The sequence below is a fragment of the Argiope bruennichi genome, chromosome 2, assembly GCF_947563725.1.
Source record: "Argiope bruennichi chromosome 2, qqArgBrue1.1, whole genome shotgun sequence".
Lineage (NCBI taxonomy): Eukaryota > Metazoa > Arthropoda > Arachnida > Araneae > Araneidae > Argiope > Argiope bruennichi.
The window spans coordinates 131731910-131747790 of record NC_079152.1 but is presented as its reverse complement, the minus strand read 5'-3'; the positions used below and the strand labels follow the sequence as shown (position 1 = coordinate 131747790).

Below are 15881 nucleotides of genomic sequence, written 5' to 3'. Positions count from 1 at the left end.
AAAATAATATAACAATGAAAAAGACTTAATATTTTAAAATTCAGCATCAGCATTCTTATAATATTTTTATTTATTCATTTTTATTTTGCCTCAACTCTGAACAATGTTTCTATTAGAAAAAAATTGCCATGAAATTTTTTGACACAATTTGATACAATAATTCCCTTAAAAACTCAACAGCTATCAATGGAGTGTGACACATTATATATTTTGATTTTGATCAATGCCTAAAATTGACTAAGAATCATAGAACTGATTAAGAATTGACAGTAACTTGAAATTCCATGCATTATATGCCTTAGATTTGATAAAATCAGAACTTGTAAGAATCATGGATAACAAAGTTAAAATTTATGAGAATCAATATATATATATATATGAATATATATTCAGCTCTAAAGCTATATGTGTCCTACTTTTAAGCAGATGTAACAATTTTAATTTATGGTCAGATAAGCAAAATAGCACTTGATATTCAAAATTTTCATACCACACCAATATAAAGAAGTATGCCTTATGGCAATAAGTTAAATATGTATCAGGTAAACATAAATTGCATATTTAAAATAAAAAAATTAGATTCTGAATTTATTATCTTTCAATCCTGAAGACCAAACCATAATAACATTCCATTGTGGCTTTAAGAAAAATCTGCAGTAATAACATTAGAATATCCATTAAGACTAGATTATTATACAGAAATCTTCATAAATTCATTTACAGAAAAAAATTTATAAATGAAGCAGTAAAAAAAATTAGCAACATATATTATAGATAGTAGTTTAGTCAATGAAATATCAATGACTTAATTAACTGTCACAGAAACTTCATAATTTTTATTAAAAATTTAAGTACAGAAAAAGTGTTAAAAGATGAACTAATTAGTAATAAATACCAAGTTAAAAGGAAAAATAGAATCAAAATTAAATCAAATAAAATAAGAATCTGGTATGAAGACTTTCTCAAAGGCCACCCTCAGACAGGGATTCAAAAAAGGGATTTTTTTTTTTTTTTTTTTTTTTTTTGTGAGGAATCGGACTTTAGTTTAACAGTCCAAAACAAAAAGGAAAGAACTTACCAGCAGCAGCAAGCAAAAAATACAATAACATACAATAAACTCTATAAGAACACTCACAACCAATTATTAAAACAAAAAGGAAAGAACATAGCAGTAGAAGTTCTTTTTTATTTTAATAATTTGTTATGAGAGTTTTTATAGTTTATTTTATGCTATTGTATTTTTTGCTTCTTTTCAGTAAAAAATGGTGTATCCTTTTCACCTTAATTTCAGGGGATTTCGGGGGCCGCGGTGGCCCGGTGGTAAGGTCTCGGCTTCGGAACCGGAGGGTTTCAGGTTCGTGACCCTATTCCACCGAAGAACCGTCGTGTAAGGGGGTCTGTTGCACGTTAAATCCGTCATGCCAAACGTCCTCCCGTTGATGTGGTGTGGTGTGGAGAGGGGGGGGTGCCAGCTCAGGTGTCGTCCTCGTCATCTGACCGTGGTTCAAAATTACGAGGTCCGTCCCAAAATAGCCCTAGTGTTGCTTCAAACGGGACGTTAATATAACCAAACCAAACCAGGGGATTTCCGGATCACGAGGGGTCAATACTGTTGGACTAAAGTCAGATTCCTCACAGAAATACCTGCCTGAGGGTCACCTTTGAGAAAGTCCTCAGGCAGGATTCTTATTTTATTTGGTTTAATTTTGATTCCATTTTTAATTTTAACTTGGTATTTATTACTAATTAGTCTAGATTCATCTGTGTTTTAGTAGTAGCTGCATTTGTGCTCTCTAAATAAATGGTGCTTTTTCTGTTTTTTACTTATTTCAGTTTGATTCCATAATAATTTTTTAGTTTCGATTCCAAAATAATTTTTAGTTTTATTTCCGAAATAATTTTAATTTTAGATTGTTTCAGAAATAGGTTTTAATTTCATAATGCTTATATTTTTATTACTTGTTAAAAGATGAAAATGTATTTAATATTAATTCTCACCTGAATCACAACACAACTGTAACTAAACATATTCTATTACCTGCAATTCTCTTTATTCTTAACAAAAATAAGAAAATCTGTAGCATCAACGAGTTTTAAAATCTCATAGATGCTTGAATAACAGAAAATCTTTAATCTTTTTAAATAATAGAAAATCTCAAAACAATTTTCAAGCTAAGAAAAAAATTTCAATATCAAAGAATTCTCAGTTAAATATATATCTTTCCCATGTTTTGGCTTCTTTCAGTACTGTTAACTGAAGAAATGTTATACAACTTCAGAAGAAATGTTATACAATACAAATATTATACAGCTATTTGCTGGTGCAATACCATGCACATGGAAAAGAAATATAACTTTTAATTAATAAAATATTTACTATAGAAATTATAGTCATAAAACCTTCTCTAAATTCTTCCTTATGCTTCACAATAATTTTCAGAAAAATTTGGAGAAAAACTATCCCATAATCTGGATTTTTATTTAGGACATAAAAATTAGCCATTCAGTGATATTGTATTGATTATTACCATACTTCTATGCACCATTGCAAAAAAAGCAAGAATTACTTTATCATAAAATCACATTTTAATCCTTTTTAAATCTCATTAAAAGCAAAATAAATATTAATAAAAAAAAAACTTATGAAAAGAAAAGAAATTACCTGTAAACTCCATAAACAAATGCTTTTGAGAAAGCTTTATCAATAAGCGAACAATGTTCTTTTAAAAGGAACATATCAACAGTCTTTTTAACTGCAGCTTCCTCATGGGAGCCTGTTGCATGTCCTGACATATTAGCATTAGGATGGCATTCACATTCAAAAGCATGATTTTCATATCTATCAATAATCTTAATCTTGTCATGCAGTTGAACAAGTTGGTTAACAATCGCTGAAGAAACGCAATTATACACAAAAATAGGAAGAATTAGAGTATTTATCTCAGAATTTCCTTCTGGCACTTGCTCATCTTCACAATTAAGATTTTCACAATCTGACAATTCAGAAATTTTTGAATTTTCTACATTCGGGATATTAGGTCTATCTAAATTTCCTGGTAATTCCTTCTCTGAAGCACTGTGATTTGAAATATTTGGGAAATACAATTTTTTAAGATCCCCATATGTTGCAGGCACTAATGTTATTATAATATGAGAAGAAGAACATCCCTTGACAAAACATCTCCATCTTGGAATACAGTCTTTCAAATTATCAGGTAAAGATTGCTTATTCAGGTCTAAAGATTTGATGCCTGCAGTCAAACAATGTTCACAATCAGAGGGATTGATCAAGGAATTCTGTTGTAAAGACTGCTCTGATATTGTATATTCTGGATGTGGAAAAATAATGGATGAATCTGAAATAGTTTTGCTCTTTCTGTGTAGAATTTCATGCAAATAAATTGCACAATCTTCCAATGTTAAAATAATTTCTTGATCGTGAAAACATTTTAAATTTTCTATCAGAAAATCAAAAAACAGAACATTTCCACTTGTTTCCCCTTCATTATTGCTGACTTCGGCTATATTAAAAATTAATTTATTGTTAAAACATTTATAAAAATCAGAGTTTACACATTACAAATATTTTTAACTAAGCTATTTTTATTTTAAATAAAGATTATTTAAAAAATTAAATTCATGATACAACAGAAAAACAGTTTAACTTATTTAAAGTCAAATCATTTCAATATATATCAATATGTATTATAACTTTTTGCTAAGTAACAGCAGTAAAAATAGAATTTTACTAAGATTATGAATTCATCTCAGAATCTCAATTATATGACAGGATCTGAAAAGTTTAAACAACTGAAGCAATTAAAAACAAAAACGTTGAAAACTGAATAACTTTTTTAATGTGAAACTATCACTAATAAAAATCTTCAACTTATGAAAAAAGAAAAATACTCAAATCAATTCATTTATATTGTGAATGCAAAATTGAGATCATATGTACAACAAAAATTTTATGCTAATAAAAAGTAGCTTAAATTGATTTATTAAGATTTCAAACTAAAGTCATACAGCAAATTCAACTTAATGATATGCACATCAACTAATGACAAGGAAAATTGCTGCAGTATTAAAAACTCAATTACCTTAACACATTTAATGTTCATATGAAAGAACATATTTCCAAAAAGCTCACACCAATTTTATAAACATTTGCATTAAGTTGTAACTGTAAACTACAACTCTTAATTTAGTCTTGCAGAAGGTAGACGAAGTATTGAATGTGTTAATAAGCAGAATAACTAAACAAATTAGTCAGTCATAAAATTGCAAATAAGTAATATATAAAATAATTAGACATATAGTTGTTATTAATTGTTATAAACTATTTATTCATTTTAATTATAATTTCAGAAAAGTAAAAAAAAGGCATTTTGAATCATCCTTATAGATATAAAACTCACCTTCATGTAAAGTAGAAAAGCTTAGTTGAGTCTGTGGGCATCTTGGTAACAAACTCATCAGACTGAAAGCATAAGGAACAATTACAGTATTTGTCTGATCAATCTGTTCGTTCTTTGGAAAAACTGCTATGTTTGGCAAAGGCTGTGCTGATAGATTACACTGGATTCGGCTACCCTGAATTGATGTAGGCTTAACAGGAGCAGATTCATTGATCAATTTTTGACTTTTTTGGCATACAGAGCATAAATGTTCAAAAGTAGTTAGTACTTTTAAAATTTCCATGTCTTTTTGATGAATCTTTAAAAAAAATAAGCATAAAAAATTAGTACCTTTTTCATTAGAGAAAATTTATTACACTTGTAATATAACAAATTTAATAATCTTTAAATGAAATATATTGATTACTAGATTCATAATTGAAGTAGTAATTATTTATAGTTAATAAGAATTTGATATTAATATTACTTTATCAAATGCTAACTTTTCTAATTCTTGATATACTAAATATATATAAAAACATGAAATTATATTAGCATGATACCAGCTAAGAAATTGTCAAATCCAACAAAAACGCTTTTTTAAAAAAAGTTCTATTAATCAAATGACATTTTAATACTACAAAATACAGGGTCGCATAAAATAATGTTCCCTGTTTGCAAGCATCTACGTTTAAAATTAAAGAACAAAATGAAATTGACTTCATGTATGTATTGTGGAAAGCACAAACAGAAAAACAGTACTAAAAATCACTCATACACTAAAAATCAGTGCATTGAAAATGTCACGTGTCAGGGATCACATGTGTCCAATGCTGATGAATAAACAATTTCAGCAAATTTCATATTGCAATTTAGTATACATATTTATTTTTCCACTCAAACATTCAGGAAATTTTGTATAATCTATTTTCCATGTATTTAAAGTATTGATTGGCAAATTTTTGGCACCAACAGCATTAGATCTTTCCTATTGGCAATTTTTGTAATTAAATTTTTTCATGGAATTCATAACCCAATATATAAGAAATCTAGTTTCAGTCTTTTCATTAGTTTAATTTTCAGGTCCTGTGAAAAGAGAAAGTTGTTTTATCCCAAATTTTCATAAAATAATACATTTATCATATTGTATTAAAAACAAATTATACTCATTAATACAAACAATCAGTAATTTTACATGTACATGTGCGATTTTTGAAATCATGAAGTCTAATTGATTAAAATCAATGAATATAAAAATTATTTCTTTATTTGACTAGCCACCTTGGATAATTAGATGTTTACAAGAAATACTGATTGTGTTTAATTTCAATTAAATCTAATATGTGAAACTTGACATCCACAAAGTATTTTTGAACATCAAATTATGACAGATATGAAAGCTGTGATATTTTAACAAGTTTACAACTGTTTTGCTTATTGTGTATTTGAATTCCAAATAAAGTTCAGTCCTATAATGGCAAAGTATCATAAAAAACTTAATATTATAAGTAATATATTTAATATTGTAAAACAGTCTTTTGATGTTATGTATTTTCTCTTTCTGAATCCTTATGCAAATTGTGCAGATAATTAACAAAATCTTTTTCTTCTTAGTGTTAAATAATAGAAGGAAATCATGCAATCTAATATTAGATTTAAAAAAAATGAAAACAATTTGAATCTTCTCACAGTAATGAAATGCACTGTTTAAAATTTGTACAAAAGAATAATTTTAAGAAATTGTCAAAATTCTGTAAAATTTTACATTTTAAACAAATTACAAAAAATACTTTATAAAATAACAGATTCGAAAAGACAGGGAAAAATTACAAATACTCTGCGATTCAGATTGGCTAATGGCAAAACTGATTGTCTATCATTTAGTGGTTATGTCACAATACTTGCGAAAATTACAACTTCATGAAGCAGAAAGAAACAACAGCTCTATCGCTAGAAAATGCAGAATATCTATTAATGGGTAACACTGGCAAGCAGTACTGGTTTCCAGAATTTTTTCCATTAACACTTTATGGCCCTTCTTCAAACTATTCTTGTCAACAACCAAGGAGCAATAGTCAAAGATCATATTTACATCAGAATGAAATAAGCACATAGAATTGGGAGATTTCTTTCTATGTGAAAAGATAGAGGGAAGTCTACTATGATTGAATATGTACAATCAAGTTTGAACTCTGCCTACATGATTACAAAGAGTTTCATAGAACAGCTATGTTGAAACCAAAACTAAAGAGAAATATTGAACTAGAAAATTTGTGATTACCTTCCTCATTCATAAATTTCTTATATCATATTTTGTTTGACAACAGTTTATTTTTTTAACTGTTGACATTATGTATTCATTTTTTGTTATTGTTCTTAATTTTCATTCTTCCTTCACTTTTTCTTTCCAAATGATGTAAAGTATAATGGTTTTTATTTTTATCATTATTAAATATTAGATTATTTATATTCTTCAAAGGTTTATTAATTCTATTTAAAAAATGCTCTAAATGCAGCCATTTTATTTTCATTCAAATTTCAAATCAGAGAACCATTTTATATTCAATCAAAATGCATTAGTTAATAAAAGCTATGAAAACTTGTTTAATACAATTAATGTTAAAAATGAAAGCTCATTCCTCCCCACCCCTCTTAAAATGAAATATTTGAATAAAAATTATACCAAAAAAATTTGAATGAGAAGTTTATAAAGAATTATATGATTTAAAAGGTTCTTAACTGTTCAGCCTTATTTAGATGAAAAAAATTATTAGCTAGAATTGTATATTTTCTGAGTAATATAATTCATGAAACACAAACTAGCTATCTGATAGAAACTATTTTACCGCTGAACTCATTATGGATAACAATTTTATCCTTAATTCTATTTGATTAAATAGAAACCATGCAAGGGCTTTAAAAGAGTTACAAATTTTACTATGAATACTTACAGCTGCTGCAAGTTGCTCATATTTTAACCCATTTAAATATTCTAGCTCTGAAGGCATGACTGTAGTTCCATACTGAGGCTCAATCCAACATTCAGCTATAAGTTGCAATTCACCATCAGCTTCAGTTAATTCTGTTTCATCTTCTTCGGATATACTATAAAATATGACAAGAATTATATTTGTCAAAGCTGCAATAAATTTACAAGAAAGTCCAGAAAATTTACAAGAAAGTCCAGTACAAAAAGCATCGAGCCTCTCCAAATATTTGGCCTTTAGTAAGTAGAGCGACTAATTTTTGGACCTTCATATTGAACACTCTAGCTATGAGATCATGTCTGTCGTTTGCCGTCTGGCCAAGCATGAGCGCTTCAGTTATTTCTATCCAGGCAGGGTTGCACGTGAACGTAATGAACAGGTCTGGTCGCCCATAGTTACGAACGTACGCAAATGCGTCCTGTGTGTACTCGTGAAGGTATCTCGGGCTATTTACAAATGATGAGAGAAGGATTACCATTTACCCTAAATTGTTGGGGTTGGCATTAAAATCGGTTCTTATAGCATCCTGTAAATATACGTAGCTCTTGGCTCGCAGCCTGCTCTGATTAAACGTTATGTACCTCAAGCGCTCACTCTCTATTTTGACATACATATATACCAGAAATTGATGCAAAAGTTGCCTACACCGCAGTAGCAGATTAAAATCATTTTGCTGGAACATCATGTGGAAAGCGTAAAAGTCCATGCAGGATACCTTTTTGTTTGGTATTGGACGGTTAGTAGTTGGAATTATTAAGTGGATGTCAAAGTGATACCCCTCCTGCCCTTTCCAAAATATGATTAGGTACTCTAGAGCATCGTAGAACCGGTGCGTGTCAGGAGAGCGTGCCGTCGTGTGCTCGTAGAACAATGTCTCCAGCTGTGGTCTCTGTGGCAATCACAACTGCTATTTCGTTACTCGTTGTGGTGTTGTAGCGTCGCTCATGTTGTCCGCGGGGCACCGGGTCAAGGTGGACAACTACCTTACAGCTTTCATCGGGCATATTCTCAAGTGACGTTTTAAATTCTCTGACTAACGCGTTATTATTGTGAAGTACTCGTTGAATTTTATGGACCGTCTCTATATCGACCCTGGAATAAGCCTTGACCGTCTCTCAAATTTCGGCTTCTTCGTCATCCATGAAATAGACTTGTAAGAACTCTGGTTGCATGTTCGAAGTAGGCAGTAGAGACCCAATTCTATGATACACTTGACCTTGAATGGTAAAAGTCGGTGAAAATCCTGGCATTGCAATCACTGTCAGCACCAAAAGATGTCATATGAAAACATGAATTATATTTTCTAATATAATATAGAATTATAATTTCAAAAAACGCCGTGATTCTGCTGTCTCGTAAGAAAATAACTGTTCTAAAGGCTCTACCGGCTCCTCTATTAAAGATATGGAAACTTTTCCTCCAGAACAATACATTCCTGCACTTTCGTCCTTCCATTTAAGTGCCCTGAAAAGTCTACACTCTTTACTTATCCTCAACATTTTGATAAGCCTGTGATTGGCGTAGTCAAGAGTTGAATCATACTCAAACGCTGCTTTATTTAATACGGACCATGTGTTTCTTGTAAACGTTTGACGTCGCTGTGCCGTCCGCTCAGCAATGGCTCGTCGACGATTTTCGGCCTCTTCAAAGGATTCGTGAGCACGTTGCGAAGCCAAATGTTGTGTGTGCTGTAGGCGCCTTAATTGTGTTTGCTCCAGAGTTTCAGCAGCATATTGAGTTGCCAAATATTCAGCGTGGTGTAATCATCGTTGTTGAGTTTGCTCCCGAGTTTCAGCAGCACGTTGAGTTGCCAAATATTTGGCGTGCTGTAGTTGCCTCATTTCTGAATACTCCGACGTTTCAGCTGATCTAGATGTAGACTGTCGCTCCGCTTGCTTAATTCTTCTAAGTTTTGCTTGAGGATTCGACTCTCGACTTCTAGTTACTCTTATAACCCGAGCTTGGTTACTCCTTTTCGAAAGATTAGATTTGCGTTTTCGGAGCATTTCGAAAAACTATCAAATAATAACAAATCAAAAAATTAAAACTATCCTAAAAAAGATGTACTTAAAACTGTAAGCATATAAGGAAAATATATAAAATACAATTTAATAAATTTTAAAGCACACAGCAAACCTAAAAACAATTTATTTACAGTGTGTACCTGAAATAAAACAAAACGGCAGATCGAGTTCGTATTTCTTTAAAATCAAGTCGAGTCTATTTTATTTATCGATCAAGATCGAAATAGCTACAACAGTATTATACACATAATGTTTTAAAACTTTTAAGTAAAATGAAAATACTGTTGTCAACAATTACAACACACTGCGCATGGGTGAATTTTCACCGTCAGTTTGGGTAACGCAAGTGTGTGAATTTTTTACGCCAGCTGGGATAACGCAATGCAGATTAGAAATGTTTAATTTCCTTTATTTTGTCTTATTTTAATTTAAAAGTACTTCAGAATGAATCCAAAAGATCGATTAATTAACAATGTTGAATTTTAAATGCATCAAGCACTAAGAAAATAAAAGAATCGTTTGAAATAATTGGTCTAAAATATTTTATGGCTAATATCATTAGCGTGGGGGGAAAAACTACTTAAAAACGATGTACTTAAAATTATAGGCATGTATGAAAAATATATAACTAACATAAATACAATTTAATTACAAAAACACACAACGTAACAACTTTGATATGCAGTCATTTTCGCCACAAAAAAAAAAAAAAAAATAGTTTGTCGCCAAATTTTAGCGAAATGGCTGAATGTGGCGCGAACGGCAGCAGCCAATCGTAAAGTTTCGATGAACGCCGCAGCAAATTAACGGAAATATAGAAAGAAAAAAAAATCAATAAATGCAAAAACATGAAATGCACGCAAAAAAAATTAATCGGAAAAAATGAATGTAGGCAGTGGTTATATGTACAGCAGGGAAAAAAAAAAAAAAAAAAATCCAAGGGAAAAGAACAGGAAAGTTCGAATTATAGTAACATAAAAAAATGAAGGCAAAGTTAAGGTAAGCACCAAATGGTTGTATATCAAAGCTTAGCCCACAAAACTAACTTAAAAACAGTTTATTTAAAGTGTATACCTGAAATAAAACAAAACAGGAAACCAATTATTCAAAATCCAGTCCATTGAACTTGAAAGTAGTAGGAGATTGGAATTTATAGCATCAATGACTTTATTTTTTGTTACTCCTGCGCATGTGTGAATTTTCAGCGCAAATAGGGGAAACACAAATGTATGAATTTTCTACACCAGTTGGGGTAACGCAATATAGATTATAAATTTTTAATTTCCTTTAATCTCTTTTATTTTAATTTAAAAGTTCTTCAGAATGAATCCTAAAGATCGATTAATTAACAATGTTTAATTTTAAATGCATCAAACACCAAGAAAATAAACAGAATCCTTTGAAATAATCGGTCGAAAATATATTAAGCCTAACCTCATTAGTGTGGGGGGAAAAAAACTGAAGCCTTACTCGTTTTTGGCCGGATTTGGCCTCAGATTATTGGTGGGAAAGTTAGTTTTTAATTACTAAAAAATTAAAAACTCAATTAACCGGAACAAATAGTAACCTATGTCCTATTCCAGACTATTATCTATCTCTGTGCTAAATTTCATACAATTCCGTTCAGCCATTCTGGCGTGATTGATTAACAAACATCCATCCATCCATCTATCGATCCAAACTTTCACAATTATAATAGTAGTATAGATGAGATATATGACTATTAAAATTTGAAGTTTAAAAATATTTTTCTGAAGAAACTATTAAGATATCAAGCTGTATAAAACATTTAAGTGAAAATTTTAGTGAGCATTAGCCATGATGAACCAGCTTTGTCGCCAGCAGTGACTAGTTCATAATAAAATGAATATCATAATAATTATAAATTTCAAATATTTTTTAACTTAATTTTAAAAAATTTATTAAAGAAAAACATTTCCTAGAAGCAAAAATGTAATACTTTCCTACATAAAAACTGTTTATTTATTAACAGCATAAAGATGGATCCAGAAAATAAAAATAAGTATATTCCTATTTTTTTTAATAAATACAATTGATGAAGAAAATTAACACAAAAAAATTGGCATCAGAAACATGTATATACTAAACTGAAATACAAGGTGGAAAACACCAACCTGTCTTTGACAGTTGTGTTGGTATGAGGTGGAAATATCACATATTGAACCACACAGCAGTTAGATTGCATTTCTATTGAACCATCAGAAGCTGATGTTGTTTCTTTAGGTACCTAACAAAAAATCATAACATCAAAATTTCGAACTTTCTTAAAATTTATGTATATTAACTAATGATTAAAAGATAAAACATACTTCCATAGGTATTTCTTGAACTAAATATACAATCCCAAAATTTGAATGTGAAAAGTGAAAGCCTTCCTGTAGACGAATTCTAAAAGGATAAAATGCTAAATTTTAAGCAAGTACAGAATCAGCAATTCACATTATTTCACATCAAAAGTAGAAATTATAAATAGAATTTAATATTTATATCTAGTGAAGAATTTGATACTGTTATAACATATGTTTATATATGTATTGAAAACTTTATAGAACAAATTCCCCAAATTATTATTATTATTATTTTTTATCTTAAACTGTATTTTGAAGAGAAATTCGGCCACTTGTGTCAGACTTCCTTTCATAAAATTCATTCTTTTAATTAAAAAAAAAAAAAAAAAAAACCTAAGTAAGTAAAATTAATATTGCAGTAAGCTCATGTGCAGAAAAAGTGAAATAATGTCTATTATAAGATACAGAACAGAATGATAGCATTTTATCAATAAATAAAAAAATAATAATAATAACTTAAAAACATTTATTATTTTAAAATTAATACTTTTTAGCAGTATATATCTTAAGTCCCTGTCCATTGAATTCAATATTTTCAGGTGGTACATCATAAGTTTTCTTAATCCAAATAATTAAAAAATATTATATTTCAAAAATATGCACTTTTTTTAATCTCTTTTCTCAGAATATAATGGAATTTCTTAGAATATAATTAGAATAAATATGGTCGCTTATCTTTTCCTTAGGAAACAATATCGCTTAAAAAAATATTACATATTATAGCTACATATTTTTTTAACAGATTGTAACTAAGTTCTTGGAGAATGACCATAATAATGGTGTAAAAATGCAATTTTATGTGATCTATAAGTAATGCGTTAATTACTTTGATAAAGGCATTTTTAAATAGATTTTTAAAATATTTTTATTAGTAAAATATCTTTGTGTTACATTCAAGTTCCTTTCAAATTATAAAGTTTAAAAAATTATTAAAAGAAATATTATTTTAAAAATCATTTTTTATTATGCTCTTTTAGTTTGATGAGCTACAAACTTTTTCATCTTAAAATTATGGGACAATTTTTAGTTTTGTAATAATTCTAACAAAACGCTTTACAGAAATTCAAATTTCTATTCACCTTGTTAAAGTATATAAAATTTTAGAAGCAGATTTCAAGTCCAGAGATGCACATGATTCATACTGTAAGGTCCAAATCCACCTCTGTTGTAACAGATACTTGCTCAGTGTAGCTAAGGCATCAGCATAAAAATATGAATCTAACTGTTTTTGGTGAAATGAAATGTTTCTTGTATTTCCTTGGCTATCGGGAAGCGATATTAGAAAATTCGTAGGAAGTTTTTCATACCTGATAAGAAAAATTAAAGCTTTAAATATATGTAAAGGATAACCATAAATGAATTTCAATATAAAATATAATGCATAGTATAGAAGCTTACAATGAAAAGATTATATATCTAAAGTGGAAAAAATTACAAGAAAATCAAAACATGAAATTAATCTAGGATAAAATATAAAAGATGATCAGTTACTGAACACTTTCATAAAAGATTATTGCATTGGACTATGCACACCTCACAAAGAGCTGTATTACATCAGTTAGAATCACTGCAGAACAAAAGAGCAGGCATAAGTGAGATGCCAATGTGCGTGAACAGATGAAAAAGAAAACTGAATTCAGAAAAACATTTTTTTATACAAACATGGTTTTTGGAGCTGATAATTATACAAATAAACTTTTACAGGATAACATCATTGATTTCTATTTTCTTCGTTTTGTTCTTTTCTTAATTATTTTTTTTAAACAGATAGTTTTATGGGGACTAAAAAGAATAGAATACTAGGTTTTCACCAAGCAAGACATATTCTATGCTGAACAATGGCATTTTAGGCACTAATTTTTCTATGCTTTAAACAATGGCAGATTTAGGCATTTTACAGTCTTAGCAAGATATTATAAAAACTCTCACATAATATGCATTTTTCACATTTCAACCTAGTTTTAACTTATTCATTACTAGCCGCCTTTGGCGACCAGCCGGTTCGCCAATCTTAATGTTCGTTTAAATTTTAATAATTAAATATTTTACGCAAGTATTTTACGCTACTTTAATAGATTCTTCATCAAAATATTTAAAAACTTCTAATTTTGATAGTCATATAATTCACTCATAATATTATAAGGGCCTTCAGTCATAGCCTGATATGCATCTCTCTAATTTTCTGTTACCCCTCGTAGAAATTATGCTTTAAATTAAAGTGTAAATGATTAATCTGCAATTAATATAATAATATTTTTTACTGAAACAAAGCATTTTTTTATAATATGATTACTGATAACAGAGTCACTGAGCGTTTAAATTTTATGGGCACTAAAGAATATCTTTCTTAATTTATGTAATATCTCAAGAATTTGTCAACAAAATTTTCTAAAATTCATCATGAACAGATCGATTAATTAACAATGTTTAATTTTAAATGCATCAAACACTAAGAAAATAAAATGAATCGTTTAAAATAATCGGTCGAAAACAGGTTTAAAAAAACTACTTAAAAAACGATGTACTTAAAACTATAAGCATATACAAAAATTATATAACTAACATAAATACAATTTAATTACAAAAGCATGCAATTAACCTAAAAATAATTTAAATCAATGAAAACAGGTTAAAAAAACTACTTAAAAAACGATATACTTAAAACTATAAGCATATACAAAAAATATATAACTAACATAAATACAATTTACTTAAAAAAGCATGCAACTAACCTAGAAATAATTTAAATCATCCGTTGGTTGTCATGTCAACAGTCAGAAAATAATGCGCATGCGTGAATTTTCTTCGCCAGTTACGGTAACGCAAATGCGTGAATTTTTCTACGCCAGTTGGGGTAACGCTATGCAGATTATACATTTTTAATTTCCTTTATTCTGTGTTATTTTAATTCAAAAGTACTTCAGAATAAATCTGAAACATGGATTAATTAGCAATGTTTAATTTTATATGCATAAAACATTAAGAAAATAAACAGAATCATTTGAAATAATCCGCCGAAAAATGTTAACCCTAGCCTCAATTCTGTTGGGAGAAAAAAAAATCTGAAGCCTTACTCATTTGGCGGTGGGGAAAATGGAAGATTTTTTTGGCGGGAAAGTTAGTTTTTAACTAATAATTAAAATTTCAAAAAAAGGGACCCCAGGTGCACATTCCCGACCTCTAAGGTATACATGTACCAAATTTGATAGCTGTATGTCAAATGACCTGGCCTGTAGAGCGCCAACACACACACACATTGAGCTTTATTATATTCATTATTATGTCTATTAATTATCTGAAGGGGTTTTTTTCCCTTTTTTTTTTCTCTCAAAAATGTTTATACCTATTTTATTTTTATTTTTTCATTTTATTGTGACCCATCACTGCACAACATTTATATTTGTCTTCAATGTTATTTACCTAGACATTAAGTGCTTATAATATTGAAATAACTTATAACCATAATGAAACAAATAGAAACCTGAACCAATTATACTAAACAAAGTACTAGCACTGCCTTTATATGTTGTAGAATTAAAAGAATTCATTTTTTTTTAATAAATTCATTTGGCAACTTTTAAACTTAATAACTTTTCATTAACTTCTTTCTTCAATTTTGAAAGTTTTTAAAAACATTTATATTTTATTATGATGTGTATAAGATGAGAGAGTCCACTTAATTAATGTCCATTATACAGTTATAAATAATAAAAATGAAAATGTGAGTGTTGTGTGTGTGTGTTACAAGGTAAAATTAAAGTTATAACTCTTGACAAAATATACTTTAGAAAATGAGGACATGCACTTCAAAGCAATTTTTCAACACGTGTTTAAATTGATAAAAAAAAAAAAAAAATGAAGCAAAATTTCAATGGCTTTGGTGATAATTTCTTGAAATATTATTTTATGTAGAGGCAGTTATTAACTATATTAACATGTCATATTTATATAAATTATTCAGGATATTTTCATGGCTTATGAAACTGTAAGAATTTTTAACAATGCAAGCACATTATTTGATGTTGAACGATTAATCAAACAACTCTTCAACTGTTATGCAATTTCGTTAAATGTCAGAATTGTTATAAATTTGATAAAAATTCA

General features: G+C 28.9%; 1 protein-coding gene across 1 annotated transcript in view; it reads right to left on the bottom strand.

Annotated features, from left to right (window-relative positions):
- LOC129961899 (KICSTOR complex protein SZT2-like) overlaps positions 1-15881 on the bottom strand; it is a 138000-nt gene that overhangs the window by 87910 nt on the left and 34209 nt on the right. Inside the window, exons 18-23 of the mRNA XM_056075527.1 lie at positions 12857-13084; positions 11739-11817; positions 11544-11656; positions 7349-7502; positions 4419-4716; positions 2663-3521 (exon numbers count right to left, since the gene is read on the bottom strand). Of these exons, the coding sequence (XP_055931502.1) occupies positions 2663-3521; positions 4419-4716; positions 7349-7502; positions 11544-11656; positions 11739-11817; positions 12857-13084 (1731 nt within the window). The remainder of the gene's footprint in view (positions 1-2662; positions 3522-4418; positions 4717-7348; positions 7503-11543; positions 11657-11738; positions 11818-12856; positions 13085-15881) is intronic.